This window comes from Alligator sinensis, unplaced genomic scaffold (genome assembly GCF_000455745.1).
Source record: "Alligator sinensis unplaced genomic scaffold, ASM45574v1 scaffold180_1, whole genome shotgun sequence".
Classification (NCBI taxonomy): Eukaryota; Metazoa; Chordata; order Crocodylia; family Alligatoridae; genus Alligator; species Alligator sinensis.
The window spans coordinates 914,297-935,835 of record NW_005842640.1 but is presented as its reverse complement, the minus strand read 5'-3'; the positions used below and the strand labels follow the sequence as shown (position 1 = coordinate 935,835).

The window sequence follows — 21,539 nt, the reverse complement described above, 5'->3', positions numbered from 1 at the left end:
TTTTTTGAGGATTTTCCGTACAGGTTCAAGGGATGGGTGATAGGTCATAACCAGCGGTGTGCGATTTGTGGGTGTTTTTCTTCTGTACTGCAGCAGTTCTTCACGTGGTATCCAGGTGGCTCTTTCAAATGTGCGATCTACCTCTCTGGAGGAGTGTCCTTGCTGGGTGAAAGCCTTTTTAAGATTGGTGGGGTGGCAATCCCGGGTGTTCTCTTCAGTACAAATGCGGTGGTATCTGAGGGCTTGGCTGTATATCACAGCTTTTTTGGTGTGTTTAGGGTGATTGCTGGTTCTGAACAAATATGTATGTTGGTCTGTGGGTTTCTTGTATACTGTGGTCTGTATTTTACCCTTCTGGATACTGATCTTTGTGTCTAAAAAGGAGATGTTGGTACTGGAGTATTCTAAAGAAAGCCAGATGGAGGGATGGTGACTGTTGAATTTCTGGTGGAACTCAATCAGAGATTGCAGGTTCTCAGCCCAAATGATCAGACTGAAGGAAGCACCCCAAGTTCTTGCAGTGGGTCAAGTACTCTCAAGGACTACTAGACCTGTGCTTCCCAGAGGGTGCAGGTCCAAGATCAGTCCAGACTTTGGGTGGTGGCAGCGTTACCCCCAGGCTTGTGGGTGTGCTCCAGGAAGGGGGTCGGCCAGACGTAAGGCGCCCCCAGGGAGGGACTCAGAGCCTGGAAGGTGGTCAGGCGGCTTACCCTACTGGCCCGCCACAACGTAAACTATGGAAATATCTGATAAATAACTAAAATATGGAACTGTGTTCTATTGCATATACCTAAAATGATAAATGACATGATTCCTTTTTCAGAATAAAACCTATTTCAAGGATGCTCTCTTGCAGTATGAATTAAGTAAAATAATATTAATCTTATTAGTTACTTGTAACTATAGGATCATAAAAATATAGGGCTGAAAGGGTCCTAAGGAGGTCGTCTATTCCAGCCCCCTGATCAAGGCAGGATCATCCCTGACTAACCATCATAGTTAAGTGTCTATCTAAACTGCTCTTGAAAGTTTCCATGCATAGATTCCACAACTTCACTAGGTAGTCTATTCCAATAGCTTAACCATCTTTATGGTCAGAAACTTCTTCCCCATCTCCAACCTAAATTTCCTCTGACACAGTTTGAAGCTATTGCTCTTAAACATGCCCCTACAGCCAGGGACACAAATCTACCTCCATCCTCTTTAAAATCACCCATCAGATATTTGAAGGCTTATTAAATTCTTTCCCAGTCTTCTTCTCTCCAGACTAAATATCCCTAGTTTCTTTCAGCCTTTCCTCATAAGCCATGCATTTCAATCAGCAGAGTAACAAGAATGGACTCTTTTCAACAACTATATTCATATTTTGAAAAATTATTTAAGTAACAGTGTGAAGACAACTAAGGTCTGTCACAACAATCCAAAGGTAAGAAACAGTAACATTCAAGGTGTATATAGTAACCTATATCACCAAGTAAGTTGTAAAACAGCACACTTTTTCATACAGCTATATGCAAGGTCATACATTAAGGAACAGAAAATATTGGTCATACTAATAACAATTCTACTGGAAAGAATTTAAGCATAATAATTCAACTGGTTACTGTCATGAGTTTCTAGTGCAATGCTGTAGCTAAAGGGAAAAACATGCCCCTTGAACATTTAAGCAGGGGAATATCAAGGAAAAGTAGGGAATTATTGCCTTTGTATTCAGCATTAATGAGATCATTACTGGAATACTGTGTTCTATTCTAGTATCCATATTTCATCAAGGATGTTGAAAATTTGGAAAGAGTTCAGAAAAGAATTACAAGGAAAAAAATGATTTGAGATCTGAAAACAAGCCTTTAGGCCTTATAGTGCGAGGCGTAGAAAGTTTGACACTTTTAACTAGAGGTGCACTGGTATATCAGTACATATCAGACTGGCACTAATAAAAGGAAAACTGACATTATCAGCAATTGGCTTTTTTGGTTGGTGTGGCCAATAATGTCACCAATAAATGCTGTGTACATGCACGTAGTTGCAGCATGCACATGGTCAGGAATGCAGCCTGGAAGCATGGTGGGCGAGTCGTCCGGAGAGCACAGGGGGGCGGGGAAGGGGGGCAGCTCCCCATCGCTGAGTGCACCTCTATGAGAGGCATGAGGGGCATGTGCCCCCCGGATTTGTGCGTGGGGCAAGGGCAGGCTTCTCACTGCAGGCTCAGGGCCAGGGGTGGCACAGGCTTCTTCCCTGCCCCAGCCCCATTCCCTTGCTCACTGTGCTCACTTGCTCGATCCACCTCCCCCACAGACTTAACGGCCAGATGCTGCTCTCCATGCTGCCAGGCTACATATTAGCTATTGGATCAGTATTATCCAATATGGCTGGTTAATAATCAGCCAACAGTATCACCCAAAAAATTCTTAAATCAGTGCATGCCTACTGTTAACTTATCCAACAAAATATTGAGAGGTGATGTGATCAGATATGGAGCCCTAACAACAAGGGGAGGAGCACATTCCATTGGTGGAAGAGGACAGGCCAGGCCTCCTCAAAGTGGGAAAGATCAAGTCCACCGCCACCAAAAAGTGATAGGTGTTGGTGGTTGGAGACTCCCTTCTGCAGGGGACAGAAGCACCCACCTGCCGGCCTGATCTGTTGTCTTGCGGGAAGAGGAGGTCTGCTGCTTGCCTGAAGCCCAGATCCAAGATGTCATAGAGGGATTACCGAGATTCATCCAGCCCTCTGACTACTGCCCCATGCTGCTCATCCATGTGGGCACCAAAGATACTGCCAAGGGAGAGCCTGAGCAGATTAAAAGTGACTACAGGGCTCTGGGTAAAAGGGAGAAGGGGATGGGGGCTCAGGTGGTATTCTTGATCCTTTCAGTTAAGGGAAAGGGCCCAGGCAGGAGCAGATGAATCCTGCAGATCAATGCATGGTTGTACAGGTGGTGTCACCAGCAGGGCTCTGGCTTCTTTAACCACGAGATGATGTTCCAAGAAGGATTGCTAGGAAGAGACAGGATCCACCTGATGAAGAAAGGGAAGAGCATCTTTGCAGACAGACTTGTTAACCTAGCGAGGAGGACTTTAAACCAGGTTTGACAGAGGATGGAGACCAAAGCTCTGAGGTAAGTGGGCGACTGGGTGACCTAGAGGAAGCACAAGCAGGAGTTGGTAAGAGGGGAGGCGTTCTCATTCTTCCTGAGAAATCAGGGCAATCAGCTAGTTACCTTAGGTGCCTATACATGAATGCGCAAAGCCTAGGAAAAAAGCAGGAAGAATTGAAGTCCTTGCACAGTCACAGAACTATGATGTGATTGGAATAACAGAGACTTAGTAGGTTAGCTTGCATGACTAGAGCACTGTCATGGATGGATACAAACTCTTCAGGAAGGACAGGCAGTGGAGAAGAGGTGGAGGAGTTGCACTGTATGTAAGAGAGCTGTATGATTATGCAATCAGCTAGTTACCTTAGGTGCCTATACATGAATGCGCAAAGCCTAGGAAAAAAGCAGGAAGAATTGAAGTCCTTGCACAGTCACAGAACTATGATGTGATTGGAATAACAGAGACTTAGTAGGTTAGCTTGCATGACTAGAGCACTGTCATGGATGGATACAAACTCTTCAGGAAGGACAGGCAGTGGAGAAGAGGTGGAGGAGTTGCACTGTATGTAAGAGAGCTGTATGATTATTCAGCGCTCCAGTATGAAACTGGAGATAGGCCTGTTTAAAGTCTCTGGGTTAGGGTCAGAGGGGAAAGCAACAAGGGTGATGTTGTGGTGGGGCTCTGTTATAGATCACCAGACCAGGAGGAAGTGGTAGATGAGGCTTTCTTCAAACACCTAACAGAAGTTTCATGATCACAGGCCCTGGTTCTCGTGGGGGACTTCAATTGCTCTGACATCTACTGGGAGAGCAATACAGCAGTGTGCAGGCAATCCAGGAAGTTTTTGAAGAGTGTTGGGGACAACTTCCTAGTGCAAGCGCTGGAGTGGCCAGCTGGGGGCCATGCTCTTCTTGACCTGCTGCTCACAAACAGGGAAGACTTAGTGGGGAATGTAGTAGTGGATGGCAACTTGGGCAACAGTGACCATGAGATGGAGTTCAGGATCCCGAGGAAATAAAGGAAAGAAGGAGACCAGCAGAGTTAAGACCCAGGACTTCAGAAAAGCAGACTTTGACTCACTTTGGGAACTCATGGGCAGGATCCCCTGGGAAGCCAGACTGAGTGGGAGAGGAATCCAGGAGACCTGGCTGTACTTTAAACAAACCTTACTGAGAGTGCAGGAACAAACCACCCCGGTGTGCAGGAAGACTAGCAAGTATGGCAGAAGACCAGCTTGGCTTAGCAGAGAACTCTTCAGTAAACTAAAACACCAAAAGGAATCTTATAAGAAGTGGAAACTTGGACAAAGAACTAAGGAGGAGTATAGGAGTATTGCTCAGGCATACAGGGATGAAGTCAGGAAGGCCAAAAGCGCAACTGGAGTTGCAGCTCACAAAGGATGTGAAAGGTAACAAGAAGGATTTCAACAAGTCAGTAACAAGAGGAGGATCAGGCAAAGTGTGGTTCCCTTACTGTATGGGGGAGGCAACCTTGTGATAGAGGATGCAGAAAAGGCTGAAGTACTCTATACCTTTTCCACCTCAGTCTTCACAGACAAGGGCAGCTCCCAGACCACTGCACCTGGCAGCACAGTTTAGGGAGGAGGTGAGCAGCCAACTGTGGCAAAAGAACAGGTTAGGGACTATTTAGGAAAGCTGGAGATACACAAGTCCACAGGGCCACACAGGATGCACCCAAGGGTGCTGAGGGAGTTGGCTAATGTGATTGCAGAGCCACTGGCCATCATCTTTGAAAGCTCATGGTGATTGGGAGAGGTCCCAGATGATTGGAAAAGGGCAAATATAGTGCCCATATTTAAGAAAGGGAAAAAGGGAACAACAGACCAGTCGGCCTCACCTCAGTCACTAGAAAGATCATGAAGCAGGTCCTCAAGGAATCAATTTCTAAGCACTTGGAGGAGGAGAAGGTGATTAGGAACAATGAGCATGGATTCACCAGGGGAAAGTCATGCCTGACCAATCTGATTACCTTCTATGATGAGGTGACTGGCTCTGTGGATGCGGGGAGACCAGTGGATGTGATATACCTTGATTTTAGCAAGGCTTTTGATACGGCCTCTCATAAGATTCTCACAGGCAAGCTAAGGAAGTGTGGGCTGGATGAATGGACTGTAAGGTGGATAGAAAACTGGCTGAAGCATCGGGCTCAGAAGGTAGTAATCAATGGCTCCATGTCTAGTTGGCAAATGGAGTGCCCCAGGGGTTGGTCCGGGGGCCAGTTTTGTTCAGTATCTTTATCAATGACTTGGAAGATGGCATAGAGTGCACTCTTAGCAAGTCTGCAGATGACACCAAGCTGGTGGGAGTAGCAGACACGCTGGAGTGTAGGGTCAGAATTCACAGAGACCTGGACAAATTGGAGGATTGGACCAAAAGAAATTTCATAAGGTTCAATAAGGACAAATGCAAAGTCCTGTACTTAGGACAAAACAATCCCATGTACCAGTACAGACTGGGGGCTGACTGGCTGGGCAGCAGCTCTGCAGAAAAGGACCCAGGGCTTACATTGGACAATAAGTTGATTATGGGCCAACAGTGCACACTTGTTGCCAAGAAGGCTAACAGCATACTGGTCTGCACTGGTAGGAGTGTTGCCAGTAGGTCAAGGGAAGTGATTATTCCCCTCTATTCAGCACTGATGAGGCCACATCTGGGAGTACTGCGTTCAGTTTTGGGCCCCACCACTACAGAAAGGAAGTGGACAATTTGGAGAGAGTCCAGTAGAGGGCAACAAAAATGGTTATGGGGCTGGGGGACATGACTTACAGGGAGAAGCTGAGGAAACTGGGTTTATTTAGTATGGAGAAGAGAAGACTGAGAGGGGATTTAATAGCAGTCTTCAACTACTTGAAGGGGTATTCCAAAGAAGGTGGAGCCTAACTGTTCTCAATTGTGGCAGATGATAGAACAAGGAGCAATGGTTTCACCTTGCAGCAAGAGAAGTTTAGGTTAGATACAAGGAAAAAGTTTCTCACTAGAAGGGTAGTAAAACACCGGAACAAGTTACCAGGAAAGGTTGTGGAATCTCTATCTTTGGAGGTTTTTAAGACCTGACTCGACACAGCCTTGGCTGGGATGGAGATGGTCCTGCTTTGAGCAGGGTGTTGGATTGGATGACTTCCTGAGGTCCCTTCCAACCCTCATTTTCCATGTTTCTATGATCACTGCCTACAAATATTACCCTGAGAAGATATTTCTAATAACAGTTCTTTAACTTAGACGAATAACACAAGTTTTGAAACTCTGAATTTCATATTAAATTAAACAAATTAAGACCAGGCATATTGTATTTACCCATACATGCACCCATTCCCCCAAAACCAGCCCTGCAAAATTGGGATGAGTATTTTAAGCAGGGAGGCAGATTTTTCTTTGCTGGAATAAAAGCAAGGTAGAAGAGAGCAAGCTGATGCTCTCAGCTGCCAGAATGCCTGACACTTTTCCCAGGGGGCTACAAAGAGCAGGGATAGAGTCCAATGTTAACCCTTTCACAGCAGCTAGTGACGAAGTAGCTTTTGGCTGAAGAGGAAGAGCCACTGCACAAGTGAGCTGCTTCATGCAGTTTGTAGTATCTTGATGAGACTTGTGGCATGGAAACAACACACTACTATTTACAATACTGAATATAAAGAACTATTTAAATCAGTGTTTCCCAAACTTCTTATACCTAGAGCATACTTTTCTTCTCAATTAAAACTGGGAGCATACTTCACTCTTGCATCCAAAACAATAGATTTTTTTTCAAAACATATAACATATTCTAATCACTTGCCAGGGGAAATCATACCAGTGCTAGATGTACCATTAAAAAATGACACACAACACATCTTTCTTTAAGCAAAGTATTCGTCTCTATACCAGTGGTTCCCAACCCAGATCTAACTTCAGAAAAAAAATATCTCTCAAGCTATTTTCAACTGGGACGCCAAAAATTTCAGAGAAATTATAACGGGGTGCCTTGAGACTAAAACAGCTGAGAATCACTGACCTAACTGATGCCACTTAAGGTTGGTGGAGCAGTACCTCACCACGCTCTGCCCTGCTCTTTCCACTGTCTGCCTCCTTCCATCCCCTGGTCTATACCTCAGGGGGCAAAGGCAGCCCCCGCTTGAGGCTGTTCCTGCAGGGTCGAATGCCAATGACCATCCCTGCAACCTCTTCTGTAGACCCCAGGAGTGTGGGAGAAAGCAGAGAGGATGAGACAAGTTGCAAAGTGCAGCTGTCCATACACTGACCTGCCCACTAGTAGTAAAACATGCTGCTGGGAGCATGGGGGATCTGGCATTGGGGCTGCTGGGGATTGTGGAAGGGCAGAAGAAGGCAGCAGGAGTAGTGGCAGTCCCCAGAGAGGCAGCCACAGGCGTAGCTGCAATACCTGAGGCAGGCACAGGGTGCTGGTTGGGGGAAGAGAGAATTTATCTCCTCACACAGGGAGATTTTGCATCACACTTCCATCGCTCTTAGAGCACACAGTGTACCACGGCACAGCCCTTGGGAATCACTGAATTAAAGTAAAGCAACAGTCTTACTACTTCACTTGCAAGGTTCTGGGGCCTAGTGTTGTTGCTGTCCTGACACACCCAGAATTCCCTGCTGCCTCACCCAGATTGTCTCCTGGGATGCAACACTTCCTAGACACTCTCATTTCCAGGACACACTGTCAAACAGCCAACCATGACTCTGAAAAAATATGTTTCTCTACGTTCTGCCTTCCAAAAACAAGGTGAGTGTTTTATCTGGGAGACTGTGGTATGAAAAAAGATGTGGTAAGACATGGTGGTTGACTTTTTGAACAAAGGGATTTAATAGATTTTTCACCACTTTACATTCTCAAGTCCAAACTGAATAGTTTTCTAAAAGATATTCTCTAAAGCAGACAGAAGTTATGAATTTGATGCAGGAACTACATGAAGTTCTTTGGCTTGTGTTATGCAAGATGTCAGGCAAAATGCTCATAATGGTGCATTCTCTCTTTACTATTGTATAATTCTAGGAGTATGAGGAACTGGGTCTCTATTCCTATAAGTGATCTTATGCAATCTCTCAATTTGCTAGTCAAATGTTATGACTGATATATTTGTCTGACTACAAAGTTAAGAGCACACAGAAATAAGAAAATAAATGAGTGGTAAAAATGAAACCTGAACCTGCAACATCCTGGTTTCCAGCTCTATGCAGTGTCATAGGCTAGATAACAGGGCTGTAGGTTGTAGCCATGTTGGTCTAAGGACATAGGCAGACAAGGTTCTTTGGGTGAATCCAATATCTTTTATTAGACCAACCTAAATACTTGGAAAACAATTATAAAGCAAGCTTTCGGATTCAAAAACCCTTCGTCAGGCTAAGGAAGGTTCTGCAGTTAGTGTGTGCTATTCCTGGATGGCACAATGGGTGAGAGAGAGGCTGGGAGGGGTGGGGGGGGAGAGAGAAGGGGGATGAATGGTGGAGAGATACCTGGGGAGTCAGATGTCAGGCAGGTTATAATGTGTCATAAATTCAATGTCTATATTTATGGCAAACTTAACAAACTCTCCTATCTCAGAAATGCACGTTGCATGGTTTTGGAATTAGAGGGTATGCAAAAAGGTGCACACAGTTGCACTATATATCCAATTAGTCCCCCTTTCAAACTCTAAAAATATATGGTAGAACTGCTAATTTTGGGGCAATAAAATTTGGAGAATGCAGAGTATTTGAGGAGACAGAGGAAGTGCAGGTACAGTGTTCCTCTGACATCTCCTCAAGTGCTTTATCTGATTACAGTTCAATGTGCTGGAAGAAAGTTCTGCAGTATGGTACCTAAAAACACTAGGAACTTAGTGGCATCACCATTTGAACAGAAAGGATGATAGTGTTAGCCAGACTAATTAAATCGATATATCTATGTGACAACTCACAGCTGCTGGCAACCTGCAGATGGAGGTGGATCACCATCCTAATACTTTGTGTTTCTATACCTAAATGTCCTTGATATTGTCTCGGGGAAAATATTTTCCCCAAGAGATACTATTAGGATGCTGTGTGACCATGTGACATTTAAAAACGTTGTTACACTGTAAGACCAAGAGATGTGAGAAATATGTTTTCAATGGAAGAACATTGTTTTGGTCCCACAGGAGGTTTGAAAGGATTGTTTAAGTATCTCTTCTACATTTCTGCTACTATTTTAGTCATAGGCAAACACTTTCCAATGAACTGCTATGCAATTAAAGAGGAACTTTCATACTAGGGTAAACTACAAAAATATACTATAAAATGAGAGTGTCCGCGCCAATAGTAATCTGTCTTGCCTGTTACTTTCTATTAGTCTCCATATTAAGGAAGAATTTTGTTTCAATGAGCCTTCTTCTTATTAGTCCAATTCCTGCTTCATTTTAAAGTTTTGCTCGTTTGTTTGGCAACTGACTAATGCTGGAAATAACCAAGAGTAGAAATTAGATTTTCAACGGCCAGTATGAAATAAGCACAAAATGAGTTTCAGACCATCAAGTAATCTTAGCATCCTAACAATTTTAAGGAAGTGAATCCAGATTCATCACCTCTGGAAATGAGTTGGGTACCTTTTTGCTACAGACTTGTATTTCAGCTAACAGAGGCAGTGGGACTTCACTGGTTTAATAATGAGCAATGGAACAGCACATAGAAAATGAGCCACCTTGTTACAGGTGCAGCTCTGCCCAGTATTCATAGGTGCAGCTGAACTCTCCCATGGGTACCTATCCCAGAGTTCTTAGTAGTATTTGCAAAAGACAATTTTGGTTCTGGAGCTAATTTTGCAGCCCAAAAGAACTCTGAAAGCAAAGATCAAGCCACACTTATTCATTCTGATCTGTGGGGCTCTGCACAAGTCACAAAATCTGGTGACAGGGGAGCGGTGGCCTAAATCCAAGCCCTGCATGGCCAGTGGGCCTGGGTCAGTGTGCAACCCCTTCCACAGTTGGCCTGGCCACACTCCCTTCTCCTGTGGGCTGGGTTGGGACCTGGCCAGGCTCCCTCTCCCCACCAGGACTCGGCCACACCTCCTTCCTTCTCTGCAGTGCCAAGCAGGAGTCCTTCCCTTGCAGGGCTTGGCCACACCCCTTTTCCTCCTGTTGGGGCTGGGCCATACTCCCTTCCCCACTCATGAGGCTGGGTTGGGGCTGGGCCGGGCCATGCCCCCCAGGGGTCTGGGCCATGACCACTTCCATCCCAGCGGGGCCATGCTCCCTTCCCCTCCACCACCACCGCGCTTTTCTTTCCCATTTCCAGTGACTCCTGTTTGCAGTGACTCCTGTTTCTTCACTCAACTGTCTGGCAAACATCACCGAAAAGGGTCCCAAATAGTTTAGTTAAAATCCCTCTGTTGCCCCCTCTCTCAACCCGTCACATATTATTAATGTGTACCTGCTCTCCATGAGGTGAAGCCAGATCAGTCTGTCCTGCCCTTGATTTGCATATAAAGTTTTTGGAGGATCCTAGGACTCATGATAAGAATACCCGTTTCCTGTCATGAGTGGAGGGCTAATTAGCACATGGATCCTTTCTGCAGGGGCATCTGGAGTACATACACATAATGAGAAGCGCTGAGCTTGAAATCCTGTTGACTCTGGTGGGGCCTGGCCCAATGAACTATGTGATAAGTGCTCCGGACTGATGTCATGCATAGTTGTACTACATATAAGTAGGTGCCAAAGTGCTGCTCAGAAGTGTTCATGGAATATCTGTGCTAAAACTTGCAGCAGTTTCAAAAATAGCTAACATACATCAATTCTGGATGCATTAAGTTTACAGGTACAATATGCACATTGTTACAGCTATGTTTAATTTCAAGGCTACTATTTTCAAAGTTGCTCCTTGCTTCCATGTGCTCAGGAAGAACAGGGTCTGACAGTAAGGAGTGGAGGAAGGGGTTGCCAGAGAATAAAGCTGGGGGGAACCAGAAAACAAAGGGGTTACCAGACCCCCCAGATTTATTTTTTCTGTTGTAGCAATGGGAAGGGGACAAATTCAAGGCAAGCCTCCAAGAATTAGATTCTATACCTGGAAAATTATAAGAAATTTATAATTTTTCCAAATATAGAATCTAATTTTTTTGGGGGGGGTAATCTTATATCTGAGTAAATACAACACCACCAGCTATATTTTCTGGATTTGATACTGGCTCCTGGACTTTTTCCTACAATGGGAAGGCAAAGTAAATGATAGCAGAACTTTTTAAAAATGAAGAGATTTTCCAAGAGTGGACAAAGAGTGAACACTGATATCACACCAATATTCATCCTCTTCACGATTCTCCAGAGCTCCTCAAACATTCCTGTTCAGCTACAGATGCGGCTGGTCAAAATTTGAAGTAAAATTCACAAAAACACTGAAACAATCTCACATTTTGGGATTACCAATATCAAAAGGGGGAAGTAGAGGCATTTACCCATTCTTCCCCAACCCCCACTTTTATTTTGGAAGAATAAATAAAAAATATTCTTGGACCCAGACATCAGCCTGTCAAAATCACTTATTTTGCCCTTATTTACCATTAAGATTCTGGCATACATGCCATGTGTTCAAACTAAAGTGCAATACAAGCCACCCACAAACATTTTCCACATTAAATCACATTTAATGTGGAATATCTTTGTACCTGGTTTGCCATTTTCTCACATGATAAACTTTTTGCAAATGTGGCATGCTGCAATTTTATTGCCCAATTAACATGTTAATAATGTGATAAATGTAACATCTGCTAGGGCCCAGACTATCATAAAAGATTCCATTTTTCTTGACACTTGATTTGCTGCCTTTTAATTGATACCTCTTTATCACATCACAAGTACATTTTAAGTTAACTACCTGATTATATAAAGCCTGTAGCAAATTACGACTGTTTCTATTGTAGTAAAAAAATGTCTGACAAATTGTTTCTCCTGGTTTACTCAGGCTTCTTGGCAAATATTATGTTATAGAAGAACATTTTTACAATGATTTTCTTGTGTGGGGAATTTCTTGTGTGGCTAAATTTATACAGCGTGGCACTTGTATTGAAAGCATAAGCCATAGTTTAGAACTTCCTCTGGCTCCTACAAAGCTGAAGTCAGGGGAGGCCAAACACTGTTACAACCTTGTGAATTAAAAAAAATACTTTACCAAAGCAGAGCCACTTTGAGAAGCAGAGTGTTCAGTCTCCCAGTTGACTTTTTCAACTCCTGGCACATGCGCCTCGTATCCTGAATTCACCAGAAAATATGTGTCTCCAAGAAAACAGTCATTACTCTGAGGGTGAAGAACGCTGGCAAAGGGATTAGCATGGCAACACCACTCTTCAACCAAAGCACTCCAGTTTTCACTTGGCAAAGGAAGAACTCGGAGAAACGTCCTGAGAGAAGAGAAAACCCCAAACTATTTCAATTTATTACAGACATTCCTATGACACCTATCTTCATAAGTCTATAACTTGTGAGATTCTCTCTAAAGGAAAAGCCTGTCTCTGCACTCTCAGTAAAAGGCACATTTTATAGCTGCTGAAGACCACTGGATAAATTCCAAGGCAGCAGTGGCAATGCAACGCACAGTGGCTAGGGACAGACATTACACATAAACTGGTTTAAAAAGATTATCTGGGAAATAACTGTCACAATCTAGTAGTGGGAAGACTCAGGCTCAACTTCATTGCCAGCAATTATACTGCAGAATTTGGCTTTGTCCCCTAGGAAAGTGAATCATGAGATAAAGTAATTTGAGTCAGCCATGAAAACATAATTGAAAGAAAAAAATCTAAAATGCCCTTTCTTTGTTTTATTTCATGTTAAATTTCTGTTCTCTCTCTTTCAAACAAAATGTTTGTGCAACATCAGTAGATGTCTTGCCAAACCGCACCTTTAGCTAGGGAAGTTATACAGAGCTGTTCCAAGTTCATACGGAGGGAGGCAATCAGACTTTGCAATAAACAAAATTAGGTCTTAACAAAAATGTGAGACTGAATGTCCATTTCTTTTTAAAAGACTGGAAAATACAACCTGAAATTAGATTGGGATGTAACATTTAAGTCACACATGCCTCACAACTCTAAATTAGGAAATAACGTCTTAAAGCTAGAACACACACATTGCTATTCAAGAACAATCCTGTCTGTCTGAATTCATTTTTTTCTCGCAAATAGTTCTTGCTTTGAAATTAACAAAACCAGAACTTCATTAAACAGTAACTTTTATTTTATTCCTATCCCTCTCAGTGCAACCTTTTATGCCTATTCTAATATCAAAAATTGGAAATTAAACAAGATTTATTTTTACACAAATATAAACGATACATAGATAAAAAAATATATTTATATTTTAACTCAACTTATTTCCTACAGCTCCATCAGCTGAAACAAGAATTCCCCATTCTATAGTCCCACAATTTGCTGCTCATACTAACAGCTCAGAGCTATTAACTGACTCCATCACCATATTTACAATTTGCTGTGTGTGCATTTTCTGACAAAACTGTAGTCAATTTTGCCTGCTTGGTTTTCTTCCATGTTTTCCTCTTGTGCTCACCTTCCTTATTCTGCTGACCAATAACTGTATGTACAGTTTCTGGATTCTGCTCCTTATTTAAGCCTACACCTGCAATTTTGTTGGTTCTGCTGTTCTGTACATTTGTGAGGGTTTTTCTAAATTCAGTTCACAACCCCAGAGCATGTGCTTACATACCTTCTCATGGCTCCAGTCCACTACCAGCTTGATTCTTAACAGGTAATCTCAAGAGGCCATTACTTTCTTACATACTTTCTTGTGAGGAAGTGAAATTTTTTATAAGTTTCTTTTGTTCTAAGCACACAATATATTTCAAGCTGTGCTAACACCCTACCAGAATCACCACTGTTTGCAAATGAGAGCTGTTAAAAATAGCTAAGCTTTCTGAACCATCTACAGCTAATAAGATAACTTTCTTGACACCACCCATTCTGTCATCATCCACTGAGGTCACATAATAATTTCTGTCTGAGACATTTTGATTTCTCCACACTGCCCTAAAATCTTAATACTGGTGATGGGTCTTAGGCCAGCCATCTATACCAGCAGTTCCAACACCTGAATTAGGAATCAAAAGCCTTCTTCATTGCTCTAAAATCCATGCAACCCCATTAGGACATAGCAGTAATGTAAAGAACAGCACAAGAGCTTAGTTACATGGAACAATTACATTATTGCCTATGAAAGTGTTACATAATGCAAAATGAAACTAAACTGAAGCCTTGTCCCTGCTTAATCTGGTCCCCATAGCACAAACTGTTGGTCTCCACAGCAAAACTCCGTATCTTTGTCTGATTACTAAAGCTATCCACACAACTGAATTCTCTCTCAGGAGACTACAGGGTTCTCATAAACAAGCCTGCAACAGCCTCACATGCCAAAGAAGTGTATTTACATTTTGGATCTTGGGCATCTCAGCAAAAAGCCAAAATCCAAACCCTTCCCTGTCTCTGGAACTGTATTATTATCAATGGATTATTTTGTTCTCAGAATTTTGAACTGCATTGAGCAAGGATGTGCTCAAGTCTGTGCAATGATCTGACCTCACTAAGGGTCTAACCCTTCTGTGAGTCCATGCTAATGTAAGAGTCTGCCAACAGAAATCTCTTTAGAGCAAGGACCAGCAACCTTTATAAACCATGGGCTGAAACAATACAGCTCTGGTCTGATGCAGACTAGGTAACTTCAGTGGCAGGAGCACTTTTATAGAGACAGCCATGTAGGAGCTATGCCCCTGTTGCCACCACTTCTCCCAGCCCCCTGCTTCCCAGATGGAGAGCAAGAACAGGTTTTGGCCGGTGAGGAGCTGTGCTGGGCCTAGGAAATGGAAAACTGCATCCACACTGCTGCCAGTTCTCCCTCCCCATGCAACAGCACAGGCTCAGCACAAGCCCAGCCCCAGAGCAGCTCCCTACTGGCTAGAAGCTGCATCCACACTGCAGTCTCGGGCAGTGGGGGAAAAAGTAGCAACAGCTCAGGTACAGATGCAAGTTCTCTCTACTCAGCCCTGGTACGAGCATGGGGCCAAGCATAGCCCGCTAGTTCCATGAATGGGATCAGTGACTCCACAGGCCAGATCTGGCCCAAGGGAAATATGCTGCCAACCCCTGCTTTAGAAGGATGGACCCAATAGTCAGAAAAGCGTGAACTTCAGGTTTTGTCAATGCATTTATTTGCACTCATATTGTTGGACTGTAGGTTTGAATTTCTAGGAAGTTCTCATTAAAAATCAGAAAGTCCAAAATAAAAGTGGGCGCACTTGTAATTATACAGGTCCTTCAACACAGAAAGGGGTGCAGTGGTTTCCTGTTTAGTGCTCCTCAGTATGGCTCCACAGACCTGGTTTGAGCCTTGATCCAGACACACTCTGAAAGCTGTCTCCGGTCAACCTTGCTGTAAATGGGTACTGAGTAATTTGGCATGCCCAGTAAAAGGTGACTGATGTGATACTAATTATATCACTCACTTGTGTGCCATTGATTATGGAACCTAGTATACCTTAATCATGCCAGGCCAATGGCTTGAGCAAACCTCTGACCTCTTTTTTAAAATATTAAGAGACCATGCTGAATTTACTTTCCTTTTCACAAATTAAATAGTCTTATATTGGCTCTGAACAAACTTGGGCATTCAAGTTTGATAGCAACTGTAATGATTTGTGTCTACTTCTATACCAAAACATAATTAGAAGATACTTTTCTACATCAGATTTTTCGAAGTATTTTTGTCTTAGTAGAAAGAACCATTTTCATAAAAGATAAGTAAAAAATAATAATTTAAACTGCGTTCTTCTCAGTCCTCTCAGATCTAGTGAATGACAGAAACAACGCTTCAAAAGACGCATCTTTTTGTCTATATGCTCCTCTTCTAGATAACAGATAGGAATTTAATCCGTAGAAAGAGAAGAAATAAAGGGAATAAAGCAGCACTGGAAGACTGTTGAATACTGACAGCTACCTTGCTCCATCCTTTCCATATCCCTCCAGACCCCGCTGTGCCCCATTTCTTGCAAATGTTACTTGGAGAGGACTTGAAAGGATTCCTAGAAGGAGAAATGTATGGTACAAAGCTATGCTAACATACTCCTGTCTATCATTTTACTCCACTGACACCCTCCGCACTACAAAGCAGGAAAACAGAACCAAGAGGCAGTAAACCCCCATGTGCATTTATCAGATTAATTTAGATTTGGAAAAAAAATGTTTATGTTTGTGGACAGACAGGTAAAAGTATAATAGTCTTCAATGGGAAAACATCACAAAGAATTTAAAAGTTTACTAGAATTTACCATTCACTAGATTTTAAGTTTGGTTTATTCTCTTAAATAGATAAAAATAAAACAAATATAGCTGATAAAATACTTCACAAATCCAACATTCAGTTTCATTCAAGTCAGCCATAAATCGGCAAAAACAATGGCAATGGAACAGAAGTTTACAGACTGTATTACATCGAATTATCATTCTGAATATCAGGAGTGACATGGATCATAAAAGACTGCAAGTGTGTCTGTAAGAATTTGTACATATCCAATTGAAGCTGTCAAAACTGCTCATCACAACAGGTAGGAAACCAAGTAACTTTGCATTAAAATTCTCATGCCATCTGAAAACTTTGTAAGAAACAGAGATAAGGCTGAGTCATAAAGTTCAGGTATAGTTCGCATACATCCCAAGGCTGAGAGCTGCTCAAATCTGAAGGAGCTAACTTACACTAAAGATGGATAGCAACTTCCCACGAACAGCTACTCAACCTGAGCATATTTCAAGTACAATCTGCTGACTGGGGAAAACTTGTAGGAGGGAATGAACATAAACAAGTAGGATGCCTAAAATGCAGAAGGATGCAAAACATGTAGGCTAGGCCCAAGTTTTGATTTTGTGTGTGCATGTGTGTGTGTGTGTGTGTGTGTGTGTGTGTGTGTGTGTGTGTGTGTGTAAACCTATTAATCATCATAAATATTTCTCTACAAAATTCAGTGAGAATAACAACCTCTCTAACTTTCAAACTTTCTTCTAACATACTGACAACTCAAATATTGCACCATTCTGTTACTGCACAAGAATCAGAATTAAACTATTAAAAACAGCATGACAATAAGCCTCGAAGTATGGAGATATTTCTGGTTGGAAGTGGAAAATCTTTCTCCTGCAGAAGACATTTTCCTGTACACTTCTAGGTTCAATTGGGAAAGTGAAGATTCTCCCAAAAGAAATGTAACACCTGTATGTGCCCACAAAGGGAAGAGTGGCTTGTCCAAGGTGCTCTGCAGAGGCTAGAAAAAAATCAGGTCTGGTAACTTCCAGATATGAGCCCTATCCACTGAACCGTGCAGTCTCCCTGGTTTATTTGTGTTTTCCATGTAGAGAAAAATGCAAGAAACGAAGGAAAAAGACTTGTCACATGACTTCAATTTTAATAAATTCCACTGTGTGAGAATAACAGTTGAAGAAGCTTCTAAAAATAAATATTATCCATGTTCCTTTAAGTTTGTGTGTGACAGACCATTACCTCATTTATTAATATAAGCATATAGCCTTGCATTGCTTACCGGTCTTTTATTATCATCTCCCCACACGTCTGACAGTAAAAGATGCAACTCTCATTGGCTTTTAGGATTTCACACAAAGTTGAAACCAATTCTAAAAAGATGAAAGACAGAGTAAATATCAAGTTCCTATTAAGCATAAATTTGAACATAAAAACAAACTATGTATATCAATACAGCGGCTTCAAAAAGGTAGGAATTTAATTACTGCAAATAAGAACAAAATGCTGACATTTTATACCAAGCAATTTTGCACTGCCTTCTTACAACACAACAGGCAGGCCTAGGGAAAAGTATAATATATATACACAGCACCTTATTTTTATTATCATTACCTGGCACACAGCATATGTAAATAATTATTTCAACAATTTGGAAGCCTAATTTTGGAAGGGCTAAAGTTTAAAAAAATCCTTGATCTTTAGAAAAGTTAAAATTAAATCTTAATCCTGAAAATATTAAAGTTTACTTATCTCAGCAGTATGACAGCTCCTCCTTTAATAACTTATACCATAAGATAGTTGAAAAATCAGTAGCATTTCTAAATATTGTACAAACTCGGTACAAACTCAACCAGGTACAAATATTGTACAAACTCGACCAGCAATAAAACTATGCTCTCTCTCAAGGAAAAGAAATGAGTCTCTGGTGTAACAATACCCTCTGCTGGCCAGCAAAGGGAAAAAAAAAAAGCCGACAAAAAAACATGCTTGGGCAACATTTCTTTCCACAATTAAATGGAAACTAGCAAAACAAATTAATACAAGTAAATAATACAAAAACAACATACTGATCTGTTTGAACAGGAAAACTTGAACAGCACAAATTTTAGAGTATAAAAAAAAAAAAAGAGTGTATTCATAGCTGTAATTTTTCAAAACTGAAACTCTAAACTGAACTCACAAAAGAAAAGTAAAAGTCAATTGCAAATTGCAAGTTAAATGATTCTCCAGAAACACCAGACACATATGTGCATACCTATGTGACTTATACCTACAAAGCAGGTTTCCCACTTTAACTTGCTGCAACTTAGGACCTCAATTTTGAAAAGCTAGCAAACGGTGTTTACTTCTGCATCATGTTACATGAAGGAAGCCCAGAGTCATGACTTCTGCTACTGTAATTCATGAGTTTTAGTACTAGGAAACATATTAAATCATTTTCATACAATTCACTTGGCAACTCACATGCATAATCCCAGAGTAAGAGAAGCACGCCACAAAATTGAGTAATAGACTATTTTTTCTTGTGTAAAAGATTCAGTCGTTATCTATATGCATCTATGTATAGATTATAGCAGTGGTTGTCAACCGGGGGTACACGTACCCTTAGGGGTACTTAAAAAGGTCATAGGGGTACACAGAATTAATGTGGCCAATAAATGCTACATGTGTGCATGCAGCTGCAGCACAGTATGCAAGCGGCCAAGAGCGCAGCCCGGCAGCGTAGAGAGCAGCCAGGTCAGGCTGGTAAGTCTGTTGTGAGGGACGGAGCTTTGGGGGGCCAGATCGAAGCCCCAGTGGTGGTGGAAGGAGTGGGGCAAGGGCAAGGACTACCCAGCTAGGGCAGGGCAGCTCCCACTGCTGTATGCACACCAGGAGGGCATGGTGGGGGGTGTGCCCCCGGATCTGCGCATGGGGCGAAGGCGGGCTGCTGCTGAAGGCTGGGGCCGGAGTGGCAGCAGGCTGTTCCTGGATGGACCGGGTGTGCTTGGGGCAGGGGGCAGCACTGCTGGGAGGCAGGCTACGGCAGGGCTACAGCAAATCCTGGAGTGGCTGCAGCCTACCTCATAGCCCCCTTCCGGCACTGCCACTGCCTGCCCTAAGTGCAGCCAGGAAGAGCCTGGTGCAGCCCCAGCCCCAGCCCTTGGCCCTGACCTGCAGCAGTATCCTGCCCTAGCCCCACATGCAGATCTGGGGGCACATGCCCCCATGCCCTTCTGGGGTGCATGCAGCAGCAGGAGTTGCCCCCCCTCCCCCCCAACATGCCCCACACAAGCCATTCGCGGTTCCATCACACTCTCTACCCCGGCTGTACAGCACCTGCCCCTGCCCCAGTCCCACTCCTTCTCACATCATGGGGGTTTCAATCTGCCCCTTAAAAACAAGAAAAAAATATAAAGAGGTACATGAGCTGAAACTTTGAGACAAGAGTTAAAAGTTTAACACTTGTTAAAAAAGGTTGAAAACCCCTGAATTATAGGATAGTAGTAATCTTGATAGTAGTACAAGATATAGCAGATGCTACTAGTTTCTAGCTTAAAATCATATAATGATATATATCTACTGTAGTCACATTATTCTATTTTGGTTTCTAACAAATATATCTCATGTTTCAAAGTTCAATGTTTTAAGCTATCAAATAAAGACTTAAATAGGCTCTTATTAAGTAGAAAGGGATGGAAACAAGCAGCCAGTCTAGCATCCCTAACCTTCCAAGGTTTGCAACATTTGGAATCCTCTTCCACACTGTTAGAAAACAAAATACAGGGATCTGTTTTACTGTTATGAAAGTGTCAGAGGTAAGTAACACTTAAAACTTGCAGAATTAACCATGGGGACATTGAATTCTGCAAATCAGTACAGCAAAGGACAGCAATACAACTCTTCCTTAAGGATGGTTCTGATCATCCCATCCTTCATCCAATAACCTGGACTGCATGAAATTTTGATACTAAATTTTTAACTACAGACCACTAAGTGGGAACAACTCCCAAACTGCCAAATCAGCCTAAGTGTCTTTATTAGGGAAGAGCCGCGAATATAGCAAAACAATTCTCAAACTCTTTAAATAAAATATTTTCCTGAAATGACATGCTTTCTCTTTTATTACATGGATTTTGTACTTTGCCTAGCAAAGTTGGAGACATTTGTTTTAAAAGCACTTTAGAAGGGCATTTTAATCCCAAGTTCAAGACTAATAGAGAACATAAAATATGGTTCTGTGTAAGATGAAGTTCAATTAACTTTCTTACTGCAGAGAGTAAACCTTCAACGCATTTCTTTCATGTAACATGGAGTTTCAGCTTATCTGTTTACCAGAGCAGCTCTCTCTTTACAAGTGCCAAAGCAAAGCAATGAATAAATAAGTTACACTTACTTGCATTTGAATCTGATTCGACCTGCAGTCTTACATGTAAGCCATCCCCAGCTACATATTGTATTCCTCGGCAATAGGAAGGAACAATCCTGACCTCTGCAGGCAGGTTGATAGTTGTGCAGGCTTGACAGCTTTTTATCTTTAAGGATGATGGAGTCACTGAAATATCCAAAGGCAAGCTTCCTGAATTGGGCTCACTAGAAATGTAAAATATTTATATATATAAAATTAGGAAAGAAGTTTTATAATGAGGCATATATAATGTCTATTTGCTCATATAAACTCTCTCAAAGTTGGAATGCTTCTGACTTTTATTCAAATGTAGTTTAGACTCAGGTAAGGTTTGTTGAACTCCAAATTAAGAAGTATACGTGGCTGTAAAACAAGCTGCAAACTACTCTACAATAAGTTTATTTATTACAAAAGATGACAGTAATTTACCAAGTTTCCTTTAACTCAAAGTCAGTGTGTAAAAGAAAGCCTAAAGAAAAACAAACTTTCCATTTCTGCTAAAAAAACCCAGTCTCAGATAATAATCAAAAGTACATACAGGTGAGAATATAGCACCCAAATGTTAAAAAGAGAGCAAATGACAAATGTCGGGCCAGTTTGGAGATTTTTAAAAATTATTTAAATGTCATGCCCATTTAAAATGTCACCAAATTCCCAACAAATCAAATAGATACAGAATTGGGGCCAGAGTGCCTGACATTAAATTCCTTATGCACATAACATGACTGCTGAGGTCTCAAATTAAATTAAAAGTGGGAGGGGCAGCAGA

At 42.1% G+C, this 21,539-nt stretch overlaps 1 protein-coding gene across 1 annotated transcript in view; it reads right to left on the bottom strand.

Annotated features, from left to right (window-relative positions):
- UBE3D (ubiquitin protein ligase E3D) overlaps nucleotides 1–21,539 on the bottom strand; it is a 32,194-nt gene that overhangs the window by 8,956 nt on the left and 1,699 nt on the right. Inside the window, exons 2-4 of the mRNA XM_014524620.2 lie at nucleotides 20,759–20,955; nucleotides 17,663–17,753; nucleotides 12,239–12,467 (exon numbers count right to left, since the gene is read on the bottom strand). Of these exons, the coding sequence (XP_014380106.1) occupies nucleotides 12,239–12,467; nucleotides 17,663–17,753; nucleotides 20,759–20,955 (517 nt within the window). The remainder of the gene's footprint in view (nucleotides 1–12,238; nucleotides 12,468–17,662; nucleotides 17,754–20,758; nucleotides 20,956–21,539) is intronic.